This window comes from Gopherus flavomarginatus, chromosome 7, assembly GCF_025201925.1.
Source record: "Gopherus flavomarginatus isolate rGopFla2 chromosome 7, rGopFla2.mat.asm, whole genome shotgun sequence".
Taxonomy (NCBI): Eukaryota; Metazoa; Chordata; order Testudines; family Testudinidae; genus Gopherus; species Gopherus flavomarginatus.
Genome location: NC_066623.1, coordinates 49533352 through 49558396, shown reverse-complemented (window position 1 = coordinate 49558396; position 25045 = coordinate 49533352). Strand labels below are relative to the sequence as shown.

General features: G+C 46.2%; 1 protein-coding gene across 1 annotated transcript in view; it reads left to right on the top strand.

Annotated features, from left to right (window-relative positions):
* The window catches only part of TEDC1 (tubulin epsilon and delta complex 1), a 168830-nt gene that overhangs the window by 29612 nt on the left and 114173 nt on the right, over nt 1-25045 (top strand). Inside the window, exon 4 of the mRNA XM_050963282.1 lies at nt 19648-19818. Within this exon, the coding sequence (XP_050819239.1) occupies nt 19648-19818 (171 nt within the window). The remainder of the gene's footprint in view (nt 1-19647; nt 19819-25045) is intronic.

Sequence of the window (25045 nt, the reverse complement as noted above, 5' to 3'; positions counted from 1 at the left end):
GGGATTAACTGCATTTTTCCCTTAACAGGATGGGCTCTTAATGTCTGCCTCCCTAGATGGGCTTGTCACTATGTGCAAAATGTTTAAACTTACATTCATTTCTGTTTGAACAAGCAGTAGTAGCTGATGTTCTTGGCATTTTGTTATGTCTTTAAGATAAACACAGTACGGCTGGATTCTTCTCTTGGTTACTGTGGTATAAATCCATTGATTTCACTAGGACTACACACATACTTCTAGCTAAGCACATGTTAAAGTGTGTAGCTGGTTCTGGCTGGAGTTCTCAGCAGCTTGCAGACTTAAATGCACAGTGCTGTTCTTGCTGAGGAAGCACTTCCATTTCAAGATCCTATTTTCAGGTGTTCTTAAATGTCTGGAAAAATTCCATTTGGTCTGAGACTATTTAATGCTTGTTGTGAATTTTTGGGCATGAAAATGTTTTCCTCTTGCAGAACTTTTCAGGTACTTTGTCTGCATTTTTACTCGTGTGGTGATGTTTTTTTTTTTTTTTTGAGACTTCATGGTTTTCTTTGAGAAATCAAATTTGCCATAGACGTAGACTTTTGACATATTTCAAAAATTTTTGGAAATTGGTACAAACTTTCAGAAATCTTTGTGCTTTTTACCCATAAAGTAACTTTTATTAGCACACGTGCAGAGCATCACCAGAGCATCACATAATGTGAGTTCTAGCTTTTTAGTGTTTTAAAACAGATTGGTAGCCTTAATAGTTCATAAAATCACAGCATTCTGGTTACCACTCTCTTCCCCCACCTCCTCTGGGTGTCACTACAGGGGATGAGTTAGTGTTATTTTGATACCTTAACTGAGCATTTGCAGACCTTAACTTGTTTGGATTTAAGTTTAACCTGATCTCTGAATTTTCTGGCTTTATTACATGCTTGTTTTTTGTAATTTTTTTGCCTTTATATATTCTCAGCTTTAACTCCATCCTAATGTAATTTTTATCTGAGAATTATGTTTTTTATTAAATTATTAAACATTTCCTCCATGAACATTAAAAAAGAAGCATTACCATTAATACTAAACATTTGTTTTCAAAAACTACCAGCTTTTAACAAGGTCTAGAAAGCTTTGGCAGGACCATTACCAAATTTTGGGGGATTTGTAGACCTTTCCAGGCATAATTCTGCACAGCGATATGAGAGAAAATGTGTGTCCCTGGAGAAGTATAAAATACGTATTACATATGAGCGATGTGTCTGAGTTGCAGTGAAGAACATAACAATGAATTGCCTGATGTGTATTTTGGAGATGATGTATTATCCTTCATCTAATATTTTAAACTGCAAAACAGAAACCTAATCATTCAAAGAAAACCATTAACTTAGGCTTGGTCTACAGCAGGCCTGCACAACATGTGGCCCATGGAGGCTCACTGTGCGGCCCGCGGGGAGATTCTAAATTCCCTGCACACGGGAAACACCATGCTCTGTGGGCAGCCCAGAGCCCTTTCAAACCCGGCCGCGGCTGGGATTCAAAGGGCTCAGGGCTCCCTGCGCCTGCGGGCAGTCCAGAGCCCTTTCAATCCCGGCTGTGGCTGAGATTTAAAGGGACCAGGGCTCCCCGTGCCTGCGGGCAGCTGAGAGCCCTTTCAAACCAGTCCGCAGCTGGGATTCAAAGAGCTCAGGGCTCCCTGCTCCTGCGAGCAGCCCAGAGCCCTTTCAAACCCGGCCGCGGCCGGGATTCAAAGGGCTCAGGGCTCCCCGCGCCTGCGGGCAGCTGAGAGCCCTTTCAAACCAGTCCGCGGTCGGGATTCAAAGGGCTCAGGGCTCCCCGCACCTGCGGGCAGCCCAGAGCCCTTTCAAACCCAGCCATGGCCAGGATTCAAAGGGCTTAGGGCTCCCCGTGCCTGCGGGCAGCCCAGAGCCCTTTCAAACCCGGCCGCAGCCGGGATTCAAAGGGCTCAGGGCTCCCCGCGCCTGCGGGCAGCTGAGAGTCCTTTCAAACCCGGCCGTGGCCGGGATTCAAAGGGCTCAGGGCTCCCTGCGCCTGTGGGCAGCCCAGAGCCCTTTGAATCCCAGCCGCCACTCCCGCGGCCAGGCTGGGGCTGGGATTTAAAGGGCTCAAAGCTCCCTGTGGCTGCAGGCAGCCCAGAACCCTTTGAATCACAGCCGCGGCTCTGGTGGCTGGGCTAGGGCCAGGATTTAAGGGCTCGAGCTACCCTCAGCGACAGGAGCTCTGAGCCTTTTAAACCCCTGCCCCAGCCCCTCAAAGCTCCCGGTTTCCCCGGCTGCCGGAGCCCTGGGCCCTTTAATTTGCCCCTGAGGGCTCCCAGCCACCTCTTCAGCTGGGATCCCCTGGTTAATTTAAAATAAAGTATCACCTCCCCACCCCCAACCTTCCTTTTTGGCCCACAGCTGTTTGGTGGGGCAGAGCTGGGGAAGGAGGGTTTGTTTCCACAGGGCTGGGTGTCGCTGGGCGGGTGTTTCTGCGGGGCCAGAGGGTTTCAGCCCTCAGCTGTTTTCTTTGGAGTAATGTGGCCCTTGCCACTTTACAAGTTGTGCAGGCCTGGTCTACAGCCTTGCTCCCCCCAATGTAAGTGCCCTACTACACCGACATAATAACTCCAACACACAAGAGGCGTAAGGTTTATGTTGGTGTCGTTCGGGCAACGCAGTGTCCCTGTAGACATTGGGTTCCTCACATTGGCTGTTGGCTGTCAATTTCATGGCTCTGCTGTAGCTGTGAAATTGACAAGAAAGTGGCTTCAGGTCTCTGCTCCAAGTTGGGCTGCCACCCTGGCTTGGGCTACTACTTGGGCTTCCTGCACCCCACGGGGAGCCCTGCTGCCTCCAGGGTCTCTGCTCCCTGCCAGGAGCATGGAAGCCTACTGAACTCCAGGTGCAGAGTTACCAGCTAGAGGTGAGACGCCACCAGGTGGCTTCCCCTAGCTGTGAATGGCAAAGTGAGAAGTCCTGTGGGCACAGCTGGGCTCCCAGTGGGGGGCTGTGTGGAGGTGAGAGCCCTGCCTCTTAGCCCCACGACACTGCCCCTCTTTGGTCAGTGGAAGCGCTCCTGGTAACTGAGTGGAGGAGGGTAGTGTGGACATCAGCCATCGCAGTAATTACCTAACATAGGTCGACTTAAGATTGTAGTGTAGACATGCCCTTAGTCGTGTCTCGTTCTCTTCGTTCGTGTTGCTGATGCACTTTACGTCATTACTGTATTGTAGTAAGTGCTTACTAATGGAACACTATTAAGTACTTTACCACTACATGAGAACAATGAAAGGTGGATGGGGTTTATTGTAAAAGTTCTCCAAAGGCAGGTTTCTGCTTTAGACCTTCAGGGCATCCATCCAGCCATGACAGTCACCTTGAAAGATCAAGAATTTTCTGGGACCTTTGTGCTGTCATTTCTGTGCAGCAAATTCAAATGTATCAGTTTTTGTCAAAATTGTATTGTTTACAATCTCTCTAAAGAAAAATATTTGCCTTTAAAAATGTGGTGTCCATTTGTTGGATTTTTTCCTTTTGTTTCTAAATATGGAAAATTTAACATGGCTTTTTTATTTAATTATTTGTGAATTTGCACCATAGTTTCTCACTGCAGTCTTTGGAATGGATATCTTAGCATCCCTGCTGCTGCAGGCTCAGCTGGGGATGAACAGCATTGGGGAAAGCTATTTGCTGCCTATTCAGTCACTGTGTGCAAGAAGAATAATTTTTTTCTATGTCCAATGTAAAGAATAGGGGCTTGATTTGTAGAAGTGCTGAGTAGCTATAATTCCTCATAACTTCATTTGAAGTCGTGTGCGCTTAGGCCTTGTGCAAATCAGGCCTGGGATGTCGTAAGTTCTTGGGTGTAGTGAATTTAATAAAAACCAGTGAAGATATTTAGAATCCCGATTAGAGTCTCTGCCAGATCATAACAGTTTTAAAGTATATTGCAGGATAAATATATAATGGAAATAGGATGATAGCTTTCAGTTTTATGTAATCAATGCACATAAATCTCACTTTCACAGCAACCTAATTACTAGTGCTGTGTTTTAGGAAGTGACAAACACAACTTTCTCTTATTCTGTAAATAAATGATGACTTGTGTAAATAATAGCTGTACTCTGTGTGATTATTTGCTATGCTTACAATGAGCAATACTGCTGACCACTGGTATTATCTCTAAAATGGAAACTAATTTAAGTGTGTGTAGCTGCTGCTGTTTTTTAAGGGATGATAGTGGTGTTTATTCTCTTGTTTATTACTAGGGAAATTTGCATAGACATTGGATCTTTGTTTTGTCAATTAAATCCGCTTCTTACTGTACATCTTAAATCACATCCCTCTTTGTGATCTCATAATAAGAAATTACTAGTGATACCACAGAATTTATGCCTCCTGCAGTTATAGTTGTTTCTCCCCAGCAAGACCAAATAAACTCAGGCCTGGTTTACGCTACAAAGTTGGGTCGAAGTAAGCTGCACTGTATTAATCCAGTTGTGCGTGTGTCTGCACTTAAATTTGTCTTCCACCAATGCAGTAACATCACCTCCCAGAGCAGAAATGAGCCATGGCTGATGCACCTAAGTCAACTCAGTCTGAGTGTAGATACTATGTTACTTATATTGACCCTAACTGTCTTCCAGCAGCTGTACCACTATGCCTGACTCTGTGACTGCTCTGGTCAAAATTGTGTATTCCACTGGCCTATCCCTTAAAAATGCCTTTTCCTGATTGTCCGGCTTGGCGAGCATACCTAGCATCTCTCCATTGTTTCGTGCAACTGGCCAGCTGACCATGCTGGCTCCAGGATCCTTCTTGAAGTAGGCAGGAAATATTGGCTCTCCTGGGCCTGTGGGGAGAAGAGGCTGGGCAAGCACAGCTGCGAACCGGCCCCAGAAATGTGGACATCTACGAGCAGATTGTACAGGGGATGCAGGAGAAAAGGTATGACAGGTATCACCACCATTGTTATGTGAAAGCAAAGGAAGTGCTGCAGCATATCAGAAGGCCAAGGAGACCTATGGTCAATTTTGTGCTGAGTCGTAGACATGCTGCTTTTACAAAGAGCTGCACTCCATACTTGGCACAGACCCCGCCATCAGCCCGCAGAACACTGTAGATACCTCTGAGGAACCCGAGTCACAGGCCCCTGGCTGAGGAGGAAGAGGATGGGTGACCTGCTAGCAGAGGGTTAAGCTATGCCGCGAGCCAGGACCTGTTTAAGACTCCACCACTGTCCAGTTAGTCCCAGCAGATCAGCATGGATGAGCCCAAAGCAGGGGAAGGAAGCTTGGGTAAGCATGGAATTGTATTTCCCATTACAATGATGTACTGATGGTTCCTCCAATTTAATAGACACAGCTATTGACTTTTCATTAATTTACTAGTACTGGAAGAGGTAGCAATACAGCAAAGATAAGTAACGCTGTTATCTGCTTTACATTCCTCTGTAGGATTAGGCAGGGGAGACCATGCAGAGCAGCTTGTTTATACAGGATTGTCCCTTGTATCCTCCGGAGAGATCTCAGTGAAACTTTCACGGAGGTTACACTGCAGTACTCTTCCGAAGGTTTCTAGGAATTACAACCTTATTTCTTCCTCTGTGGTAGGACACTTTTCCGCACTGGTCAGTGATAAAATAGGCAGACAGCATTGTGATACATAGGCATAGCAGCATATGGGCCTGAGCAGCTTTGGGATGCCAGAAGCAGCTGCGCTCTCTGTGCCTTGGTTCTCAGTAGTGAGATATCTGCTAGAATCACCACGGCCTGTGGAAAATGGTGCCTGTTTTCACTGCCATTGCCCTATACTCAGCGGTGGCTCCAGGCACCAGCCCTCCAAGCGCGTGCCTGGGGCGACAAGCTGTGGGGGTGCCCTGCTGGTCCCTGCGGAAGGCGGCAGTCAGGCAGCCTTCAGTGGCGCACCTGCGGGAGGTCCGCCAGTCCTGTGGATTTGGTGGCAATTCGGCGGTGGGTATGCCGAAGCCGTTGGACCGGTGGACTTCCCACAGGCGCGTTGTTGAAGGCAGCCTGCCTGCCGTGCTTGGGGCAGCAAAAAAGCTAGAGCCGTCCCTGCCTATACTCATAGTTTCATGCAACTGTGCAACTCCTTCCTCATTTTCCTCACCCCAGCAGGCCATGCTCACCATGGCTGGAGCTGTGAGTGGCGCCATGCACAAGCTCTCTGAAGCAGAAGTTTGACACTTAAGCATGTCTGGTTTAAAATGTGAGCAAAGAAAGGGAGTTCTGAATCATAACTATCACTTTCCATTGTGACTGTACCGACAATGGTACCTGTGTGTGTTTTACCTGCAACTGCTGCCATTGTGGCATTGAGGAATTCCTGCTCCACACCGGTGGAATCCTGGAGCCTGATGAGGAGAAAAGAGCGGTCTCAGGATGACACGTTCAGTGAGATCCAGCAAGCCAGGGCTGCATCAGACAGTGAGCAAAGGGCCTGGAGGGTGAATATTGCAAGGAGACCAAGAAGGAAAGAGCAGACAGGAGAATGGCCCAGGAGAGACACCAGGAAAAGGAGAGGGAGATGCACTAGGACATAATGGAGTTTCTCCAGCAGCAAACAAATGCTGCAGACTCTTGTGGACCTACAGATTCAACAATTCACGGAAAACTCCATTGCAGCACCTCCCCCCGCACCGCCTCCAGCATTCCACATGGCATCAGGGGCCACATCCCTACCTTTACCACTTCATCCTGGAGGACATTAAGGACAACCACAGCTTCACATACACTTGTGACAGCCCCAGTTGCTGTATGTGCAGGTAAAATAGACATGAATGTTCTTTCTCTTTGTTAAGTTCTGTTCCATTAATTTATTCAGTTTTTAATGTATTTGTTTTAAATTGCTCAGATTTTTTTTGCACTGATTTTGTTACTGAATTCTATTTGAAAAATAATTCATCTCAACTCATCTAGCTATTTGCCTTGTTTTACAGCAGGCTACATAAAAAGCCCCAGCGAAGTCAGTACAAATTAAAATTTCATACAAACAATGACTTTTTTATACTGCTCTATATACTATACAGTGAAATGTAAGGACAATATTTTTATTCCAATTGGTTTATTTTAGAATTATATAGTAAAAATGAGAGAGTCAGCAAATTTTCAGTAATAGTGTCCTGTGACAGTTTTATATTTTTGTGTCTGATTTTGTAAGCAAGGAGTCTTTAAGTGAAGTGAAACTTGGGGGTACATAAGACAAATCAGACTCCTTAAAGGGATACAGTAGTCCGGAAAGGTTGAGAGCCACTGCCCCAGAGCTTGGGCTGCAGCCAAAGCCTGAACATTTACAATGTAATTAAACAGACCCTTAGCCCAGGCCTGCATAACATACAGGCCACATGTGGCCTGCGTGGGCTCATTGTGCAGCCCACGGGGGTGTGTGTGTGTGAGTAGGCAAGCGGAGGGTGAGGGAGGGGGGCTGAGGAGATGAGTAGTCGGGCAGTGGTGAGAGGGCAGGTGAACCGGTAGTGGAGGAGGGGGCCTGAGGAAGCGAGCTGGCGAGCAGTGGCAGGGGGGCAGATGAGCCGGCGGCTGGCCCCAGCTCCCCAGCAGAGGAGAGGTGGCGTGGGGGGACGCGAGGAGGGCTGCTCGCGCCGCAGCAGGTAACCCGGGGTTGGGCATGCAGGGGAACCGCCCCCTGCCCCAGCTCACGTCCGCTCCGCCTCCACCTCCACAGGCCTGAGCACGAAGCTGCCGCTTGCTTCTCAGCCCTGCCAGGCTTCCCATGGGAAGTGGAGCGTGGGGGGTAGCTGCGAGCTCGACCTGACCCGGTGCTCCAGGCGCTGCATGGCAGCGGCGTGGCCCGGCTCCAGCCAAGCAGCGCGGCTGTAGTGCCACCAGCCATCTCCAAGCAGCGCGGTAAGGGGGTTGGGGGGGGGGAGGTTTGGATAGGGGGCAGGGGAGTTCGGGGGGGGTGGATAGGGGTTGGGGCCGTCAGAGGGCGGGGAACATGGGGGTTGAATGGGGGCAAGGGTCCCGGGGGGCCGTCAGGAAGGAGAGGGAGGTTGGATGGGGTGGCGGGGGGCAGTCAGGGGCAGGGGCTCCAGGAGTGGTCAGGGGACAGGGAGAAGGGATGGTTGGATGGGGCAGGGTCCTGGGGGGCCATCAGGAATGAGAGGAGGGGTTGGACGGTCTGGCGGGCAGCTGTCAGGGGACAGCGAAGGGGGGTGGGTGGGGCAGGAGTCCCGCGGGCGGGGAGCGTCCAGGAACTCAGGAGGCTGGATGCGGCAGGAGTCCCAGTGGGTGGGTCAAAACCCTCTTGTGGGGTGAGAAGGGAACCGGTTGTTAAGATTTTGGCAGCTCATCACTGGCCAGGGGGTGGGAGGCTGAGGAGGCGAGTGGGTGGGCAGTCACGAGGGATGAGTATGTGAGCTGGGAGGGGGTGGGGGGCTGAGAAGGTGAGGGGGGGGCAGGTGAGCTGGAGGAGTGGGAGTCTGAGGAGGCGAGCGGGTGGGGATTGGGCGGGGGGGTAGGTGAGCCACGGTGGGTGGGGGGCTGAGGAGGCAATGGGCAGGTGAGCTGGCAGCAGGAGAAAGGGGGCTGAGGAGGTGAATAGGGGGCTGAGGAGACGAACTGCAAGTCGGTGGCTGACCTGTTCTACTGATCTGGTGTGGCTCCCATCCCCTCTCCACGGGTTGCAGCTGTCTGGAGGTGCCTGCCTTCCACGCCTCCCTCAGTCACACCTCATTCATTCAACAGGGCAATTGATTACAAAGTGCGGGGAAGATCTTATTCTACTTCTAGCAAAACGACATTTTTCTTTTACCTTAATTATACTACCTTAGGGGCCCACTATAACATATTACCAAGGTTCAATACGTCTGATTCAGCGGAGCGGTGCTGGGGAAGGAGGGTTTGTTTCCGGGGGGGCCAGGGCGGCAGGCTGGTCTGGGCTGTGCCTGGGGGGTTGTTTTCGCAGGGTGGGCGGTGCTTGGGGGGGGTTGTGTTTCGGGGGTTTGGGGGAGTTGGTGGGGGTGGGGGTTTCGGCCCTCGGCTGTTTTCTTTGGAGTAATATGGCCCTCGCCACTTTACGAGTTGTACAGGCCTGCCTGAGCCCAGTGAGCTTGAGTGAGCTGACATGGGCCAGCTGAGGTTGTCTGACTGCACTGTAGACATACCTTCAGGTTCTTGCTGCAGTGCTAAAAATAGCAGCATAGACATTCCCACTCTGGCTGGAGCCTGGGCTCTGAAACCCACCAAAGCAGATTGGTCTCAGACCCCAGTCTCCAGCCCAATGTCTGCAGCACTAAATTTAGTCCCATAGTGCATGTCCGAGTCAATTGACCGAAGCTCTGACAGTCGTTGCCTTGAAGTTTTTAGTTTTGTTATTTTAGTGTTGAAGTACCCTCAGCTGAGATCAGGCCCCATTGTGAATATGGGAGCAGGCCTTTTCTCCCCGGATCCGACCAATCCTAACGCTTGCAATGTGCTCTGGGATGGACTTCCGATGGTCAGCGCGGGTAACCAAGACTGGCTAGAGCTGCCTCTCCCTCTGACTGAGTTCTTGGAAGCTCTCCGCCGCATGCCCACCAATAAATCTCTGGGCATGGATGGGCTGACCATGGAGTTCTACCGCATGTTCTGGGACGTCCTCGGCCCAAACCTAGTCACCATCTGGGCTGAGTCCTTGCAGAGTGGGGTCCTCCCTCTTTTGTGCAGGTGAGCCATCCTCGCCGTGTTACCAAAGAAAGGGGACCTCTGTGAGTTACGGAATTGGCGTCCCGTCTTGCTCCTCAGCACGGACTACAAAATTATAGCCAAGGCCACCTTGCTGCGGCTAGGGTCCGTGCTGGTGGATGTGGTCCACCCAGACCAGACGTATGCCGTCCCGGGCTGCACCATATTCGATTACCTGGTCTGGGACCTCTTGGAGCTCAGGTATAGGGATGGTCTGTCATTCACCCTCCTGTCCCTGGATCAGGAGAAGATGTTCTACAGGGTGGACCACAGGTATCTCCTGAGCACTCTGCCAGCGTTTGGCTTTGGACTCCAGTTTGTAGGTTTTCTCCAGGTGCTATATGCTTCCGCAGAGTGTCTGGTCAGGCTCAACTGGATCCTGACCGAACTGGTCAGCTTTGGACGAGGAGTACAGCAGGGGTGCCCCCTCTCGGGCCAACTGTACGCTCTGGTGATTGAGCCCTTCCTCTGCCTCCTCTGCAGGAGGTTGACGGGGTTGGTGCTGTGAGAGCTGAAGCTGCGGCTGGTCCTGTTGGCGTATGCCGACAACGTTCTCCTCGTGATCCAGGACCCGGGTGACTTGGCATGGGTGGAGGCTTGCCAGGCCGTCTACTCGGCAGCCTCCTCCGCCCGGGTCAACTGGGTCAAGAGCTCTGGCCAGATGGTTGGGGACGGGTGGCAGGCAAGCTCCCTCCCACCCACGCTTCAGGCTCTAACTTGGCATTTACCTTTCTGCCACGCATCCATCTCTGCCAGAAAACTGGTACGGTTTAACGGGCAGGGTGACGAAGTGGCTCTGGAAATGGACAGGACTACTCCGGTGCCCCTCCCTCTGAGGGAGGGCACTGTTGCTCAATCAACTAGCCCTGTCCATGCTCTGGTACCAACTCAACACCCTGGTCCTGCCCTCAGACTTCCTGGCCCACCTCTGGACGATGATTCTGGAGTTTTTTGGCCAGGACTGCACTGGATCTCTACAGGGGTCCTCCACTTTCCCCTGGAGGAGGGAGGGCAGGGCCGGGCCTGAAGTGTCTACACACTCAGGTCCATGTCTTTCGCCTCCAGGCCCTGCAGAGGCTCCTAAATGGTGCAGATAGTCCGGTGTGGAGAGTACTGGTGCACGCCTTCCTGCACCACTTCCAAGGGCTCCGATATGACTGGCAGCTCCTTTATCTCTATCTGAGAGGTCTTCCGCGAGATCTCTCCAGGCTGCTGGTCTTCTACCAGGACCTCCTCTGGACCTGGAAGCTGTTCTCAGTGACCAGTTCCGTGGTGGCCACTGAGGGAGCAGATCTCCCTGCTACACAACCCCCAGCTCCGTGTGCAGGTAGCAGAGTCCCCCTTAGTGCGCCAGAGGTTGGTCCTGGCAGAAGTCACCATAGTCAGAGACCTCCTGGACTATGAACAAGGAGACTGTCTGGATCCCCTGACGCTCGCTCAGCGCATGGGGCTCTCCAGGCCTCTTACTCCCTAGCACGTACTTCAGGAGGTGTGGGCCGCTTTGGAACCCGCTGCTCTGGCCTACCTCGACCGGGTCCTGTGAGAGGGCACTCCCTGCCCACCCTCCACCCTAGGCCCTCTGGACCTTCTCATTAGGCCCCTACCCTGTGGACCCAACTGGCCCCCCCTCCCTGTCACCATGAGCCAGCAGCACGACTTGCAGCCGGTTCGTTTCCAGACCGCATCAGGGAAACACCTATATGCGCTTGTGCTCCACACCCTTCACTTCCTCACCCTCACGTCCCGCCCCACCACAGAGTGGCAGGACCTCCTGCCACCTCTAGACGGTGAGGAGCCACGATGGGCCAGCCTATACTCTGCCCTGGTCCCAAGTGCCCGCCGGAGATATCAGTTGGCGGCTCCTTTATGGGGCTGTGAGCATGGGTGTGTACTTGATGTGGTTTACCCCCGTCCCGGACACCTGTCCCTTCTGTGGCATGAGGGAGACCCTGGTGCATGTTTACTTGGAGTGCACCAGGTTGCAGCCCCTATTCCGGCTCCTCACAAATATTTTGTTACACTTCTGGCTGCACTTTTCCCCTCACTTCCTTATCTATGCACTCCCCATCTGTGGCCCCACAAAGCCACGGAACCTCTTGGTCAACCTCCTTTTGGCCCTGGCTAAAACGGCCATCTATAAAACCAGGGAGAGGAGGTTGGCCGATGGGGTCTCCTGTGACTGTGGGGCCTATTTCCGATCCTCTGTCCGCTCACACATCTGGGCAGTGTTCCTCTGGGCAGTGTCCACTGGCTCCCTTGACACCTTCGAGGAGCAGTGGGTGTTCTCTGGGGTTCTCTGCTCGGTGTCCTGAGGAGGGGGGAGGTGTCCTTTAGAATCCTATATGTTACAGATGGGTTCTCCTAAACAAAATAAGTCAATGCAGTTATTTAATTATTATTACCATACTGCTCATTTAGTATTACTCATTGCACTCACTGACACTCAGTACTACTTTACAGGAGAAACTGTAAAAAGAAGATTTGCCTATTTCAGCTATTTATTTTTTATCACAACTGCATCTAAAATAATAGCACCATAGAGTAACAACTATATTTTTTGCTCAAACATAAGAATTCAAGAATAGTCCAGAAGGAAGACAGGCAGTCCTTAAGAAAGAAGCATGAAATAAAGAAGTTTACCAACCTGAAAATCCTGCACTTTCAGACATGTTTCTTTCATCATCTTCAACGTGGCTTCCTCCTGAGAAGGAACATTTCTCATAATGTTGTTTCATTCGGGCAACCAGGCCTTGCAGTCCTTTGTTGCACTGTTTGCATTTTGCACGCATGCCTGTCCTACCCACAGGTAGAGGAACTTCATTAAAATATTCCCCAACTGGGTCTCTTTTATGGACTGCTCCCATTATATTTTTTCCCTTGTAATGAGAAAACGGTATGGTAAATCTCAAAACGATGAAGGCTACACTCAGAAATACCTCAGGACTTCTGTACTGTGCTGCTCAAAGAGTTTCACTTTTGTTTCTACTGCTTGTTCCTCTCTTCTCACATTTATCTTCAGACTTCTTCTCGTTGTCCAGATCTATTCCACCCCTAATAATCTTCTATTCATTGAATTTTTTGAAACTTTTTGCACTTTTCGAGGGAGGTGAGGGATTGACTCTGTGTACACAAATTTGCAGAGGGACAATAGGGTTGAGGTCTGTTATTTCTCACCTCTATATATTATTTTTTTATTTATTTAAAAACATTTTTGCTGTTAACAAGCATGTTATCTCTGGAGACACAAATCCACAGTTTGAGAACTGCAAAACTAAGCATTTCTGCTGGTATCTTCTAGACTGAGCACCGAGTCCTAGTGGGTAGATAGAAAGATTAACCTAAATAATCTATACAGAAGCCTCTGGACCCCCATAAAATTGGGTCCCTAATCCATGAACTATTTACAAAACTTTTCTTAAACATTACATGAATATTTTGTCTTATACTATAGAATTAGAATTTATAATCCCTATTCCATGATGAGATATCTTTGAGCTATAATGTATCTTAATTAAAACTATGTTTAGATAGGTTTTTTCTTCAAAAAGGATTTAATCAAAAAAATCCGATTGTTTTGATGTTTTAAAAAAATATTGATTTTTATCCACCCTGATGGTATCTGAAGTAGGTAGCTAGTTGTTTGTATATGAATATGGGAGCAGAGAGTTCATTTTTGGATGAATTCTGCACTGTTACTGTGTAAAGCCAGTAGCAAAAGAATGAGGCAGGTAACCCAGAGGGGAGGGATAGCTCAGTGGTTTGAATATTGGGCTGAAAAACTCAGGGTTGTGAGTTCAGTCCTTGAGGGGGCCACTTAGGAATCTGGGGTAAAATCAGTAGTTGGTCTTGCTAGTGAAGGTAGGGGACTGGACTTGATGACCTTTTGAGGTCCCTTCCAGTTTTGTAGGTATAGGTATATCCTTGGATTCCTTAACTCACCAACAGATGGCAGCTCACAGTCACAAAAGAGCATCTCAGCCTTGTTTTTACAGAAATGCAGAGAGCAGAAGTCTTTGAATTTCCCATTGCTTATGGAGGATGGGATTGTAGAATATGCCATTTTACCAGCACAGTAGGTTTATTGATGGAATAACTGTGGAAACATGAAGATGTGGAATCTGTGAATTAGAAAGGTAAGGAAAACTACAGGAAAATGTGGTGCTGCCACACAATCCAGAGGTTTCTGTGCAGTGCTGCAGACAACAGTGTATTGTAAAACAGATTACCTCGAGTCCCTTGGGATCTCCCTGAATCTGTTGTATTTTGCAACAATTTCCAGTGTGAAAAGTAAAGGTAATGCAGAGTTGGATATTGGGCAGCATTTGATTAGGGTGCCTACTGGGACAAGGTACAGATAACGGGCATGACAATCCCAGAGTCCTACACTTAAGGGCCAGAGCACCAGTCTCTTAGCAGCCCAGTTTGAATAAATCGCACTAAGAAACACTTCCCATATCATGTATTATTGCCTGACTGCAAATATATTTGCCCATGTTGAAATGTATAGACTTCCGGTCAGGGAAATAACCCACTTCCTTCCTTTCCTGACCAAGCAAGGGACGCACCCCACTCATGTACTTATTCACCATACCAATACTGACTTGGACTGTAAATAAATTCCATGGGTGGCATGCTCGAGATCATTTATCCTCTGACATCTTAAAAACTCCCGCACCCCAACCTGAGTCTGTCCTGGTTATGTACTATGTATATATCTTATGGATCTTCTAGCTGACACTTGTAATCCCTTATAACCCAAGCCTGACCCCATATGTACTATACTTTCCTTCTTAACTTGTATAAATTTGATTTTAAACATTAATAAAATTTTAAAATCTGTTCTGTGATGAACAATTTATATAATTGAAGGCCTGGTTGTTTTATTTCTCTTCTAGCCTGCTCTAGTAACACCACTGTTCTTTGATTTTCCATAGAAGAAAGGGGACTGCTTTTTCTCTTCCCAATGATGTGAGGGTTTTTTAGTGGGGAAGGGTGGTAACAGAGCAAAATTCCTTTTTGAGCAGAGAGAGAATGGAGCAAAGTCATTAAGTGTGAGTGTTCATTAGTACTGAGTACGTGCATGAGGAATAATCTAAATATGCGTCTATTAAGTGGTCACCTTTCAACTCATCAGTAGTCACCAGTCATCTTTTAAGGACTAAGGACGGCTGAAGTTGTTTCATAAGTGACACTGTACTTTGTTGCTAGTTTATGTGCTTATGCTGTTGTAATCATTTACAATGGTTTAAAGCATTAGGGCCTCTCCAGCTTTTGAGGTGGCTTATGTTTTGATCATTGTAAGGATTTTTTTAACTACAAAGAAAATGAAGGTCCTGATCCAAAGCCTGTCTAGACTTCTGCCTGGGCTGACATGCTATTATCTGCATGTGGTTACTGACAGAGGTTTAATAATGTGTCGTGCAGGCACAAAATATGTTTAGATCCAGCCAAGTCAGTAATTTATAAATCTTCCTTGGCATCCAGAGAGCCCTATAAGGGGCATGGTTCCTTTCATATGAGAAGTGTCTCTGGTGCAGAAAGTAATCCTGATCGGGCCTGCATTGTATCTCTCTCAAATAGTGTGAATAGAATAGCTCTTCCAGTAACAGGAGGTGAGCTGCTTACAGCAGAACACAGATGGGGATCTTTTGTTTAATGGACAAGTGCTGGTTGTCATTTTTCCAGGATTGTGTGTGTTTATGTGAACCCACCAATAAATAGACTACGAGGCCTGTAATAGCACTTTCCAGTTTTGAGGCAGAAGATGTTCCAGAAGTGCAATATTAAATGAGGGTGAGACTAAGGACCTCATTTGAGACATCACAGGCATCCCAGTTATTTCTAGATAGTCTAGTATACAAGGATTGGACAAATGCTGTATTGGTCAATCAAAGAAGACTTAAAAGCTCTGGTGAGGGGATTGATGTGCTTTGATGCAACTTCGGTGCTGTACACAAGCGGCACCATTCCATAGTTTGGGTGAATGAGCCTTTTTTTCGCTGAGCATCCATCAGAGTAAATAAAGAGAAATGTTCATTATGTCAAACATTTCATTTTATCGGAATAGAGCTTTTCTGATACGTGATTGAAGGGAAGTTTCCCAGTGCTGTTTTGGTGCAGTTCAGCTTGGGGAAGGATAGTTTGAGTCCTGAGTGGCTGCCCTTGCTATGTTTTCTGCGTTGCTGACAGAATGCTGTGTCCGTTCAGCATACAGCACTGAATTTGCATGAATGTCTATTGCTAGATAGATAATGCATAGTGATATTAGAAGCAAAGGCTTTAGCTGAGGTCAGCATTTTAGTGATTTCTCTCTATGGGAGAGCAGTAAATAACCCTAGATTGTAGAGATGGAACTGAAATTGAGGTCACAGTCTAATATCCAAGGGCTCTCTTCCTGTTGGTGTTTACTTATGTCAGGCTACATATAGCAGGCCTAGACATTTCATAAAGTAGGTGTGAAATAAATACTAGGAATAGAAAGCTTCTGTTGAAAACTGCAGTGGCTTCCTTATTTTAATATTAAAACAGGTTGCTACAATAACATTTAGCTCCATGTAGTGCTTCTGTTACTGGACTTGCAAGGCAATTAAGTCTAATACCATTCTTTCCAGAGTTAAACCTCTTGGGAGCATCATGAGTGGTGTTCTGAAATTTCTAATACAGGTCCTTTGTAAAGACTTGAACAGTAAATAACAGGGAATGCAGAATCTAGTATAAGTGTTTGTAATCCAGTGAGTTTGAGGGTATAGCTCCTTGGTAGCATATACATTTGATGCTTTAATATGTTATATACAGCTATGGGTGTTCTACAAGTGAATTGTTTGTGTTGTCAAGTTTATGAATTGCACTGCTGTTTTTACACAATTTCATAGTTCAGTAGCCTCTGCTAACATTGGCAAAACTATGTGAGCCATAGGCTGCTGTTCTGTTTAGATGCGTTTGCCAAAGTTATTTAGTAAAGAGGCAACAGCCTTGAACTTCTAGACAAGGGGGATCCAGGGAAGGTGACTGCATTTCCCTATTGGCAAAATGGGGATGTTGTCTATCTGTTTCCATAGTAAGCACTTACAGTTGAACCACAGAACAAGGGAAAGACCCACAGTACTAGTAGGTCTCCATGCAGTCAGACCAGCTTTTTTTCATGTTTATTAATAAATATACACCTGTACAGTATTACAGAGGCATCTTAGCAGATGAGGTTAAGTTAGGCTTGCATTGTAGTTCATTCACCTGTTAAGACTGTGTTGAAATTTACATTTAAGATAGGACTAAAATCTTTTTTTTATGATTTTCAGTTTTAATTTTGAAAATACATTCACCCTTCATGGACCAGTTGAATTTTTTTATGCTTCAGGAAAGAACATGTGCTTAAATCCCGTTGGAGTCAGTGGGCTAAAAGCACCTGGTTAAGTGCTTTCTGGAAATGAGGTCTTAACTTCAGCAGAGGAGATACTTTAAAATGACCCCCTTTAAAGAAACTTATGTTGGGGTGACATCATTTGCGGAGTGGGAGGCTCTCTTCAGGTACAGAACCAAAGTTTCTGAAGGCCCAAATATTCTCACATGCACGCATCTTCATTAATGCTTTGAATAATCTACATTTGAAGAATTTATGTTGTAATTAAGAAAATGTATTAATGATTATTGTATCTGAGTATAATATTAGTCCAGGCCATGTCAAAAGCTCAGGTCTTTCTTGAACATCGTAATTGTTACATCAGAGATAATCATTGTTCCTCCCTAGTTAATTTGCATGCTGCTGTTGCATTGGTTGAAATTAGTCAGAAAGCTCTCATGGACGTGTGGCACAGTCCTCATCTGCATGAGAGAGGCGGGGGCAGCAGAATATTCCCACACAGTAGCAGAGTAATCACAGGCACACAAGGACTCCTACAGCAAGGGGTAGGTGGCAGAATTATCACACCCACATGGAACACATGTGGCAGCATTGTCTCCTGTGGTGGTAGAACTTTCGATCGAAGTGGGTTGGAAGGGAAAATAATGGGGCTAAAGAAACCCCTGCAGCTCCTTCGCCTCCCTCCCCCAAACACACACCCACTCACCCACCCACCAAGGAGGCTATGCAAAGGGGGAGCATGGAGAGACAGCCAACTGCTTTGGAAAATGGCCTGTGGAGCTCTAATTTCTCACATTCCTGTCAGTTGTAGTCAAAGTCACCTTGTTTTCTCCTCCTGTTGCACCTTTCCTGGAGTGGTGAGGAAATCAGGGTGGTATCTCATCATTTCCCCCTCTTCTTTTCCAGCCTTTTTCAGGTTGTGGACTCTGTTCCTTTAAGAGGGGTTACCCGAGGAGGAAAGGGCTGGCCAAACACAGCCATCCGATTCTTTCTGCTTGTAGCGTTGTTTTTTAAATAAACCCTGATGGGTCTGTTAGTGTTTCTGATCCTTGCTAATTTACAAAGCAAGGGTGAGGGAAATATTGAGTGCAGCCAACCTCCCTTGCAGAAAGAAACTGTAGGAAGTGAATCATCACTTTGTGGGGAGGGATAGCTCAGTGGTTTGAGCATTGGCCTGCTAAGCCCGGGGTTGTGAGTTCAATCCTTGAGGGGGCCATTTAGGGAACTGGGATAAAAATCTGTCTGGGGATTAGTCCTGCTTTAAGCAGTAGGTTGGATTAGATGACCTTCTGAGGTCCCTTCCAACTCTATGATTCTATAGATTCAAAATTTGACCCATCTCTCCAGGTGCAGGAAGCATTCAGGATCCCAGGGTCACCAGCTAATACTCCCCAAGTAAAGCAGAGACTTTAACTTTTCTTTCAGTGTATGTAGAGGCGGAGTGTACAGGATCCGGAACACAGAGGTTGATGGATTGAAATAATCTTCTGTTAGCTGCTGCCTCCTTTTCTTTTGGTGGAAGGCAAAACAGAGCTTGGAGAAAATGCTGAGCTTGCCTGCAAGGGCTGAGAAGGGCAAGACACAAATTGCTTTGTGAGGTCACTGACTCAACTCCTCTGACTGGGCTGACATCAGGGTGCAGTACTTAGTCAGGTGGTTGCCACGCTGCCCATAAGACAGAAAATAATTGATTTCTTTTTGGTTTTCCTGTTGCTCAAGATACTCAAGAACTACTGCATACAAATTTTGGATGGAGAACGCTTTATCTTTCAAAGAATTTTTCTCATAGAAATGTACTGTGCTATCCTGGAGAACTGAGTGTATCCTTGCATGCAGTTAAATGTGGTTTCTTTGGTTTTCACGAGAAAGCTTCTGCCTTGGAGACAGGGAGGAAGGGAGAATCAGCCCATCAGGTAGGAACCATGCAAGTACTTTGTTTTTGCCTTACGGTATTTTTTGCCGAATGAAGTTGAGGCTTTACACACAACTTGATGGTGTTTCTCTTTTTGCCTCTATGTAATGTGATAACTTTTGAAAACTACATTTGATCAGTTTCAGGACATGTTCTAGGTATCAGTGGGCAGAACCCTGTTGATTTTGGTGAAAGCTGGAAAATGATAAAAATCTCATTTCCACTAAAATCACTCCTTGGTCATTCATGGGATACAAGCACAAGGCAGTGGCCTCACAGAAGCCTATGTCAGAGGAGTAGAGTCACTCTGGATAAAAGGATGAGGCAGTGACTTATGGAGTAAGGTTTATGGGCCCCTAATTCCACTTTAGCCAATCTCACCCTAGCTGGGCCTCTAAGGCTATAACCTAGTAGAATCACTATGGGTTCTGTGGGTAGCATGTCTTTAGTTACCTTCAAAATTCTTTTTACTTTTTCCTCCAACATACTATTATTTTAGGGCATACCCACCATGGATGCAGAAGGGTCCTATTACTCTTCTACCTCTCCAACATTTATGACTCATTTTCAGGGGATTCTTTTCTTTTCTGGTGCTGATTATTTTTTTTTTTTGGCTGGTGTTTGTCCTATTCATCCTGTCTGCTATTTACTGCTTAATGACTTGAAAATGTAGACAAAGATTTAAATCATTTTGTTGCTATCTCCTACTTTTAGTGTGAAGACAATATCTCTAACAACTGGAAGGACAGGACCGAAATAGCACTCGAACCTTGTTTGAAAAGAGACGTGGATGTCAGATATCTCCAGTGGTTAACTGGCAGGCTGCGGTTCCAGTGGCGGAGTTTGCACGTTGACCATCAGGAGCAGTGTAAACTCTTGCATAAGGTAAAAATTCTTCTGACTCACAGTAGAATTGTTTATTTTTAATGCCTACCAGTAAATCCCAGGTCTGTAATTAACACTGGTTCACTAGTTTTGTACAGTGTTTTATCTACTCCTGTAAATACAAATATATCCCTCTTCAACCTTCTATGCAAAATCCTGAGAAAACTGATGGATTGTTTACCATGGCCACAAGGTTATAATCTTTGAGTGGCTCTCCCTTGCAGCTTGGCATATTCACCATCCTCCCCACCAGGGTAGGTTCCCTCTGTATTTATCAGAACATGTCTGAGCTTGTTCTTCATGTCCTCCTAATTGGGAGCTGCTTGGCCAGGACAGAAGTGCAGGTTACTTATATAGATGTGCAGAAATGTAATGCAAGATGTCCACCTCTCAGTTTTTTATTCAAAGTGTTGGACACAACTTCAGCATCAAAAGTAGCAACAATTGGAAAATTAAATACAATCCCCCTCTTCTTAAAATAGTAGTGAAAGTCTGAATTAAACCAGGAAAGCTAAAGCAATTTAAAATCACAGAGAGACAGTAGCCTTTGCACAGTCAAGGTTGCAGGTTATTTTCCGTTTTAAGCTTGATTTTGGCATGCTCACCTGAAATTTGCAAACAGCTTTGAGCATCATTGCCTGTATGGGTAGAAGGGAAGTCTCAGAGCCACAACTCCCAGTTGGGAGCATTGATGGCCATGCAAGGAAAAATAAATATCTAAAAATACTTTCACTACTGAAAGACCCTTTTCATATGCTTGGCTAACTGAAATAGAGCCACTGGGAGCTTCCATAGAGTCTCTGATGCTATAAATGAGCCTGAGAAATTGCAGCCCAAAGGGAAGCTTTTATCAGAAAGTTCTGAAAGTCAGAACAAGAGGATTTGAATGAAGATGCCTTGTCAGCTCTAATGACTATATATGGCACTACAATCATAAGACTTTAATGAGTTTTTATTTTGTTTTTTAAATGAATTTATCACTAGTGGAAGGTGTCTGACTGAAAACCTGGAGATTGAAGGCCTTCATGTAGCATTGATTAGGTACTGCGTGTGCAGCAGTAAAGAACTTTTACTACGCACTGCCCATTGTAAATGTGGTTCAATCCTGACCTGGAACGAAAGAGGGCAGTTTGTGCTTCATGGCTGATTCAAGTCCTTGACCTCTGTACTGAGGTCCACAACAATGGTGCCACTTACAAAGGTGTCTTCATGGTGTGGAACTAGAATGGAACTGTCTTTCCTCCCCCACTTCCCCGGCACTGCAGGATCAAATTGGGATCTGCAAATCAAGCTGTTGTGTTTTGTTTTGATTTTTGTAATGTGCAGCACCACCCCCAACAGAGATTGTGCTTGGGTCTCAAGAGAATAACTCTTTTGTTGATATGCAAGTCAGAAGAGAATCCAACTAATTCTTTCACCATCCTAAAGGGCTCTGCACAGCTGGTGACAGTAAAGTGATGCTACAATAGCATATGGGCGATCTGTGATTCATAGCAGGAAATATCTCCAGTGGCCAGTAACAGGACACTAGATAGGGAGGGCTCTGAGTTACTACAGAGAAATATTTCCCAGTTGTCTGTTTCACCCACATGCTCAGGGTCTAACTGATCGCCATCTTTAGGGTTGGGAAGGAATTTTTCCCTGGGTTAGCTTGGTAGAGACCATGGGGTTTTTTTGCCTTCCTTTCTGCAGCATGGGGCACGGGTCACTTGCAGTGTGAATGGTGGATTCTCTGTAACTTGAAGTGTTTAAATCATGATTTGAGGACTTCAGTAACTCCGCCAGAGTTTATGGGCCTATTATAGGAGTGGATGGGTGAGATTCTGTGCCCTGCAATGTGCAGGAGGTCAGACCAGATGATCATGATGGTCCGTTCTGACCTTAAAGTCTATGAGTCTATGATTTCACAAGTAAACCGGCTAGATATAAATCTAAGGTCCCTGGGGATAGAAGTACATACTTTTGAAGATGATAGGCCAATTTCTGCTCTCTGATGTGTGTACAGAGCTGCTGTTAAAGCTGCATGCAAGTAAGGATGGATTTGAGCCCTAGTATTCAGTACATAACCATTAACGATATTATATGTGCTCTGATACCTAGGCACTACAGTGTGAGTTAAGTGCAGAGTAGCAGTAACAGTGTGCTGTGTTCTGGATAATTGAAAGATAAAGTTCTAGATGCCTTGTAACAGTGCTCTATTACATATATATAAATGCTTAGTAGTTAAACATGGTCACAAAAAACACTATATATGCACAAAAGGGGCAAGTTGCAGCTGCTGTGTGCACCATGATTGTATATTTCCTGGCCCCTCTGGATGCAGAAATATGTCATACCATTGCATTAATATAGTTTTTATCATCTAAAGTAAGCTGCCATCTATCAAAAGATTGCGGTTTTTGAGGTATTCCATTTGAAAATTCAGCTGACCTAATATGATTTGTATATGAGATCTTACTGTTCTGGTATGGTATGAAACCACGAACACCACATGCAAAGGGGTGTAATGTTTTTTGTTGTACTGACAGATTTTCAGAATGATGGCTCTATAAAATTATAATTATTGCTTTTACTCACTGTGTTTAGTAATTTATGAGGATATGTATCTTGAATATGGAACAGAATTTATAATGGCTGATAATGACCTATTGTTTTAGCAAACTTGTGGCAACTTTCTACAGATTTCAATATGTTAACTCAAACTGGTTCTGAAAGGCTAGTCTCTGTGTTTGGAGTGTGTCATGGTATAATTCCCCACTCTGAACCTTAGCATCCAAAAGATGGGGTACCAGCATGAATTCCTCTAAGCTCAATTACCAGCTTAGTACTTGTAGCGCTGCCACCAACCAGGAATTCCAGTGCCTGGTACACTCTGGTCCCCCCAAAACCTTGCCCGGGGACCCCCAAGACCCAGACCCTCTGGATCTTAACACAAGGAAAGTAAACCCTTTCCCTCACCGTTGCCTCTCCCAGGCTTCCCCTCCCTGGGTTACCCTGGAAGATCACTGTGATTCAAACTCCTTGAATCTTGAAACAGAGAGAAAAATCCACCTTCACCTCTCCTTCTCTCTCCCCCTCCCAGACTCTCCCTGAGAGAGAAAGTAATCCTAACACAGAGAGAAAATAACCTTTCTCTCCCCTTTCCCTCCTTTCTCCCCACCAATTGCCTGGTGGATCCAGACCCAGTCCCCTGGGGTTTCACCAGAATAAAAAAACAATTAGGTTCTTAAACAAGAAAAGCTTTTAATTAAAGAGGGAAAAACAGTAAAAATTATCTTTGTAAATTTAAGATGGAATATGTTACAGGGTCTTTCAGCTATAGACACTTGGAATACCCTCCCAGCCTAAGTATACAAGTACAAATAAAAATCCTTTCAGCAAAATACCAATTTGAACTCCTTCCAGCCAAATACACATTTGCAAATAAAGAAAACAAACATAAGCCTAACTCGCCTTATCTACTTAGTACTCACTATTCTGGACATATAAGAGACTGTATCAAAGAGATTGGAGAGAAACCTGGTTGCACGTCTGGTCCCTCTGAGCCCCCAGAGTGAACAACAACCAAATACTAACAGCACACACAAAAACTTCCCTCTCTCAAGATTTGGAATTATCCTGTCCCCTGATTGGTCCTCTGGTTAGGTGACAGCCAGGTTCGCTGAACTTGTTAACCCTTTACAGTCAAAAGAGACATGAAGTACTCCTGTTCTATTAACCCTTAACTATCTGTTTATGACAGAGTGTCATTAAACAGACTCTGGATATGCACTTTAAGTTCATTCTGGTTTTAGAGAAACTAGTAATTCTGACAGGCTTGTGCATGTTAGGTATAGGAAATATTGCTGGAAACCAGAATATGGCTAAATCAGAAAAGGACTTTTTAAGTATGTCCATTGTAAATTTATATGGAATTGTTTTTAAAGCTGATTTTTTTTTTTGTGCCAGAATAAGTATGTGAAAAGAAATATCAGATTTTTCCTGTGGGATAGCTCAATGGTTTGAGCATTGGCCTGCTAAACTCAGGGTTGTGAGTTCAATTCTTGAGGGGGCCATTTGGGGATTAGTCCTGCTTTGAGCAGGGGGTTGGGACTAGATGATCTCCTGAGGTTCCTTCCAACCCTAATAATCTATGATTCATTTGGTATTGTGAGGTATCTCTGTATCTGGTAAAAGGCTAGGACAGAAATTGCTATTGAATGGGAAGAGGGGCAAGCTGTGATCACAGAGGTAAATTCTGTTAATTCAATGAGGTGTCAGATCATGGATTTACAAAATTGGGCACCTGCTCAGAATATAACCATGTCTATTTATACACCAGTGTGAGAAAGTTAAGATATAAACTTGGTAAATCTGAATGCCTGGCACTCAACCCTATGCTGCTTCAGCTTCCTTGCTGTTTTTATCCATGCTGGATAGATTAAAGCTAGTATGCATTTGTCTACCTGAGCTGCAGTCACACACTTTGGATTTCAGTACAGACAGACCTTTAGAGAGGAAATGTGGTATCTCATAATTAGGGCCCTGTCAAATTCAGGGTCCATTTTGGTCAGTTTCACAACCAAGTGCTTTTAAAATTAGTAAGTTCCGTGTTTCAGATGTTTATATCTGAAATTTCATGGTGGTGTAACTGTGGGAGTCCCAACCCAAAGGGTAAGGGTGGGAAGGTCACAAGGCTATTGTAGGGATGCCACTCTTCCATCTGCCCTGCTGCTGGCAGCGGTACTGCCTTCAGAGCTGGGCAGCTAGAGAGGAAGGCTGCTGGCTCGGTGCCCTGCTTTAAAGCCAGTGCCACTGCCAGCAGAAGCAGAGAAGTGAGGGTCACAGGGTATGAGGGGTGGGTTACCATAGGTCCCATTTTCCTGGTAGTCTCCCACCACATTGGGGGGATGACAGCTGGAGCCCCCAGCCTTCCCGTGTTGGGGTAGACGACAGCTTGAGCTGCAGAGCTTCCTGCAGCTGGAGGAGATCCCAGAGGTGGGTGTGACCTGATCCAAGAGCAGCCTCTGCAGGGAAAGAGGAAGTAATCTCCCTTGCCATCCCCAGAGGACTAGCAACTGGAGCCCTGTGCGGGGTTGTGGATTAGATTTCACGGTCCGTGACATGTTTTTCATGGTTGTGAATTTGTTACAACCCTACTCATAATACAAGGACAAAAGGAAGTGAGCAAAACTGAAAGGAGCAATGTTGCACATTATTAAGGACAGAAGGGTTATGATCATCTAGT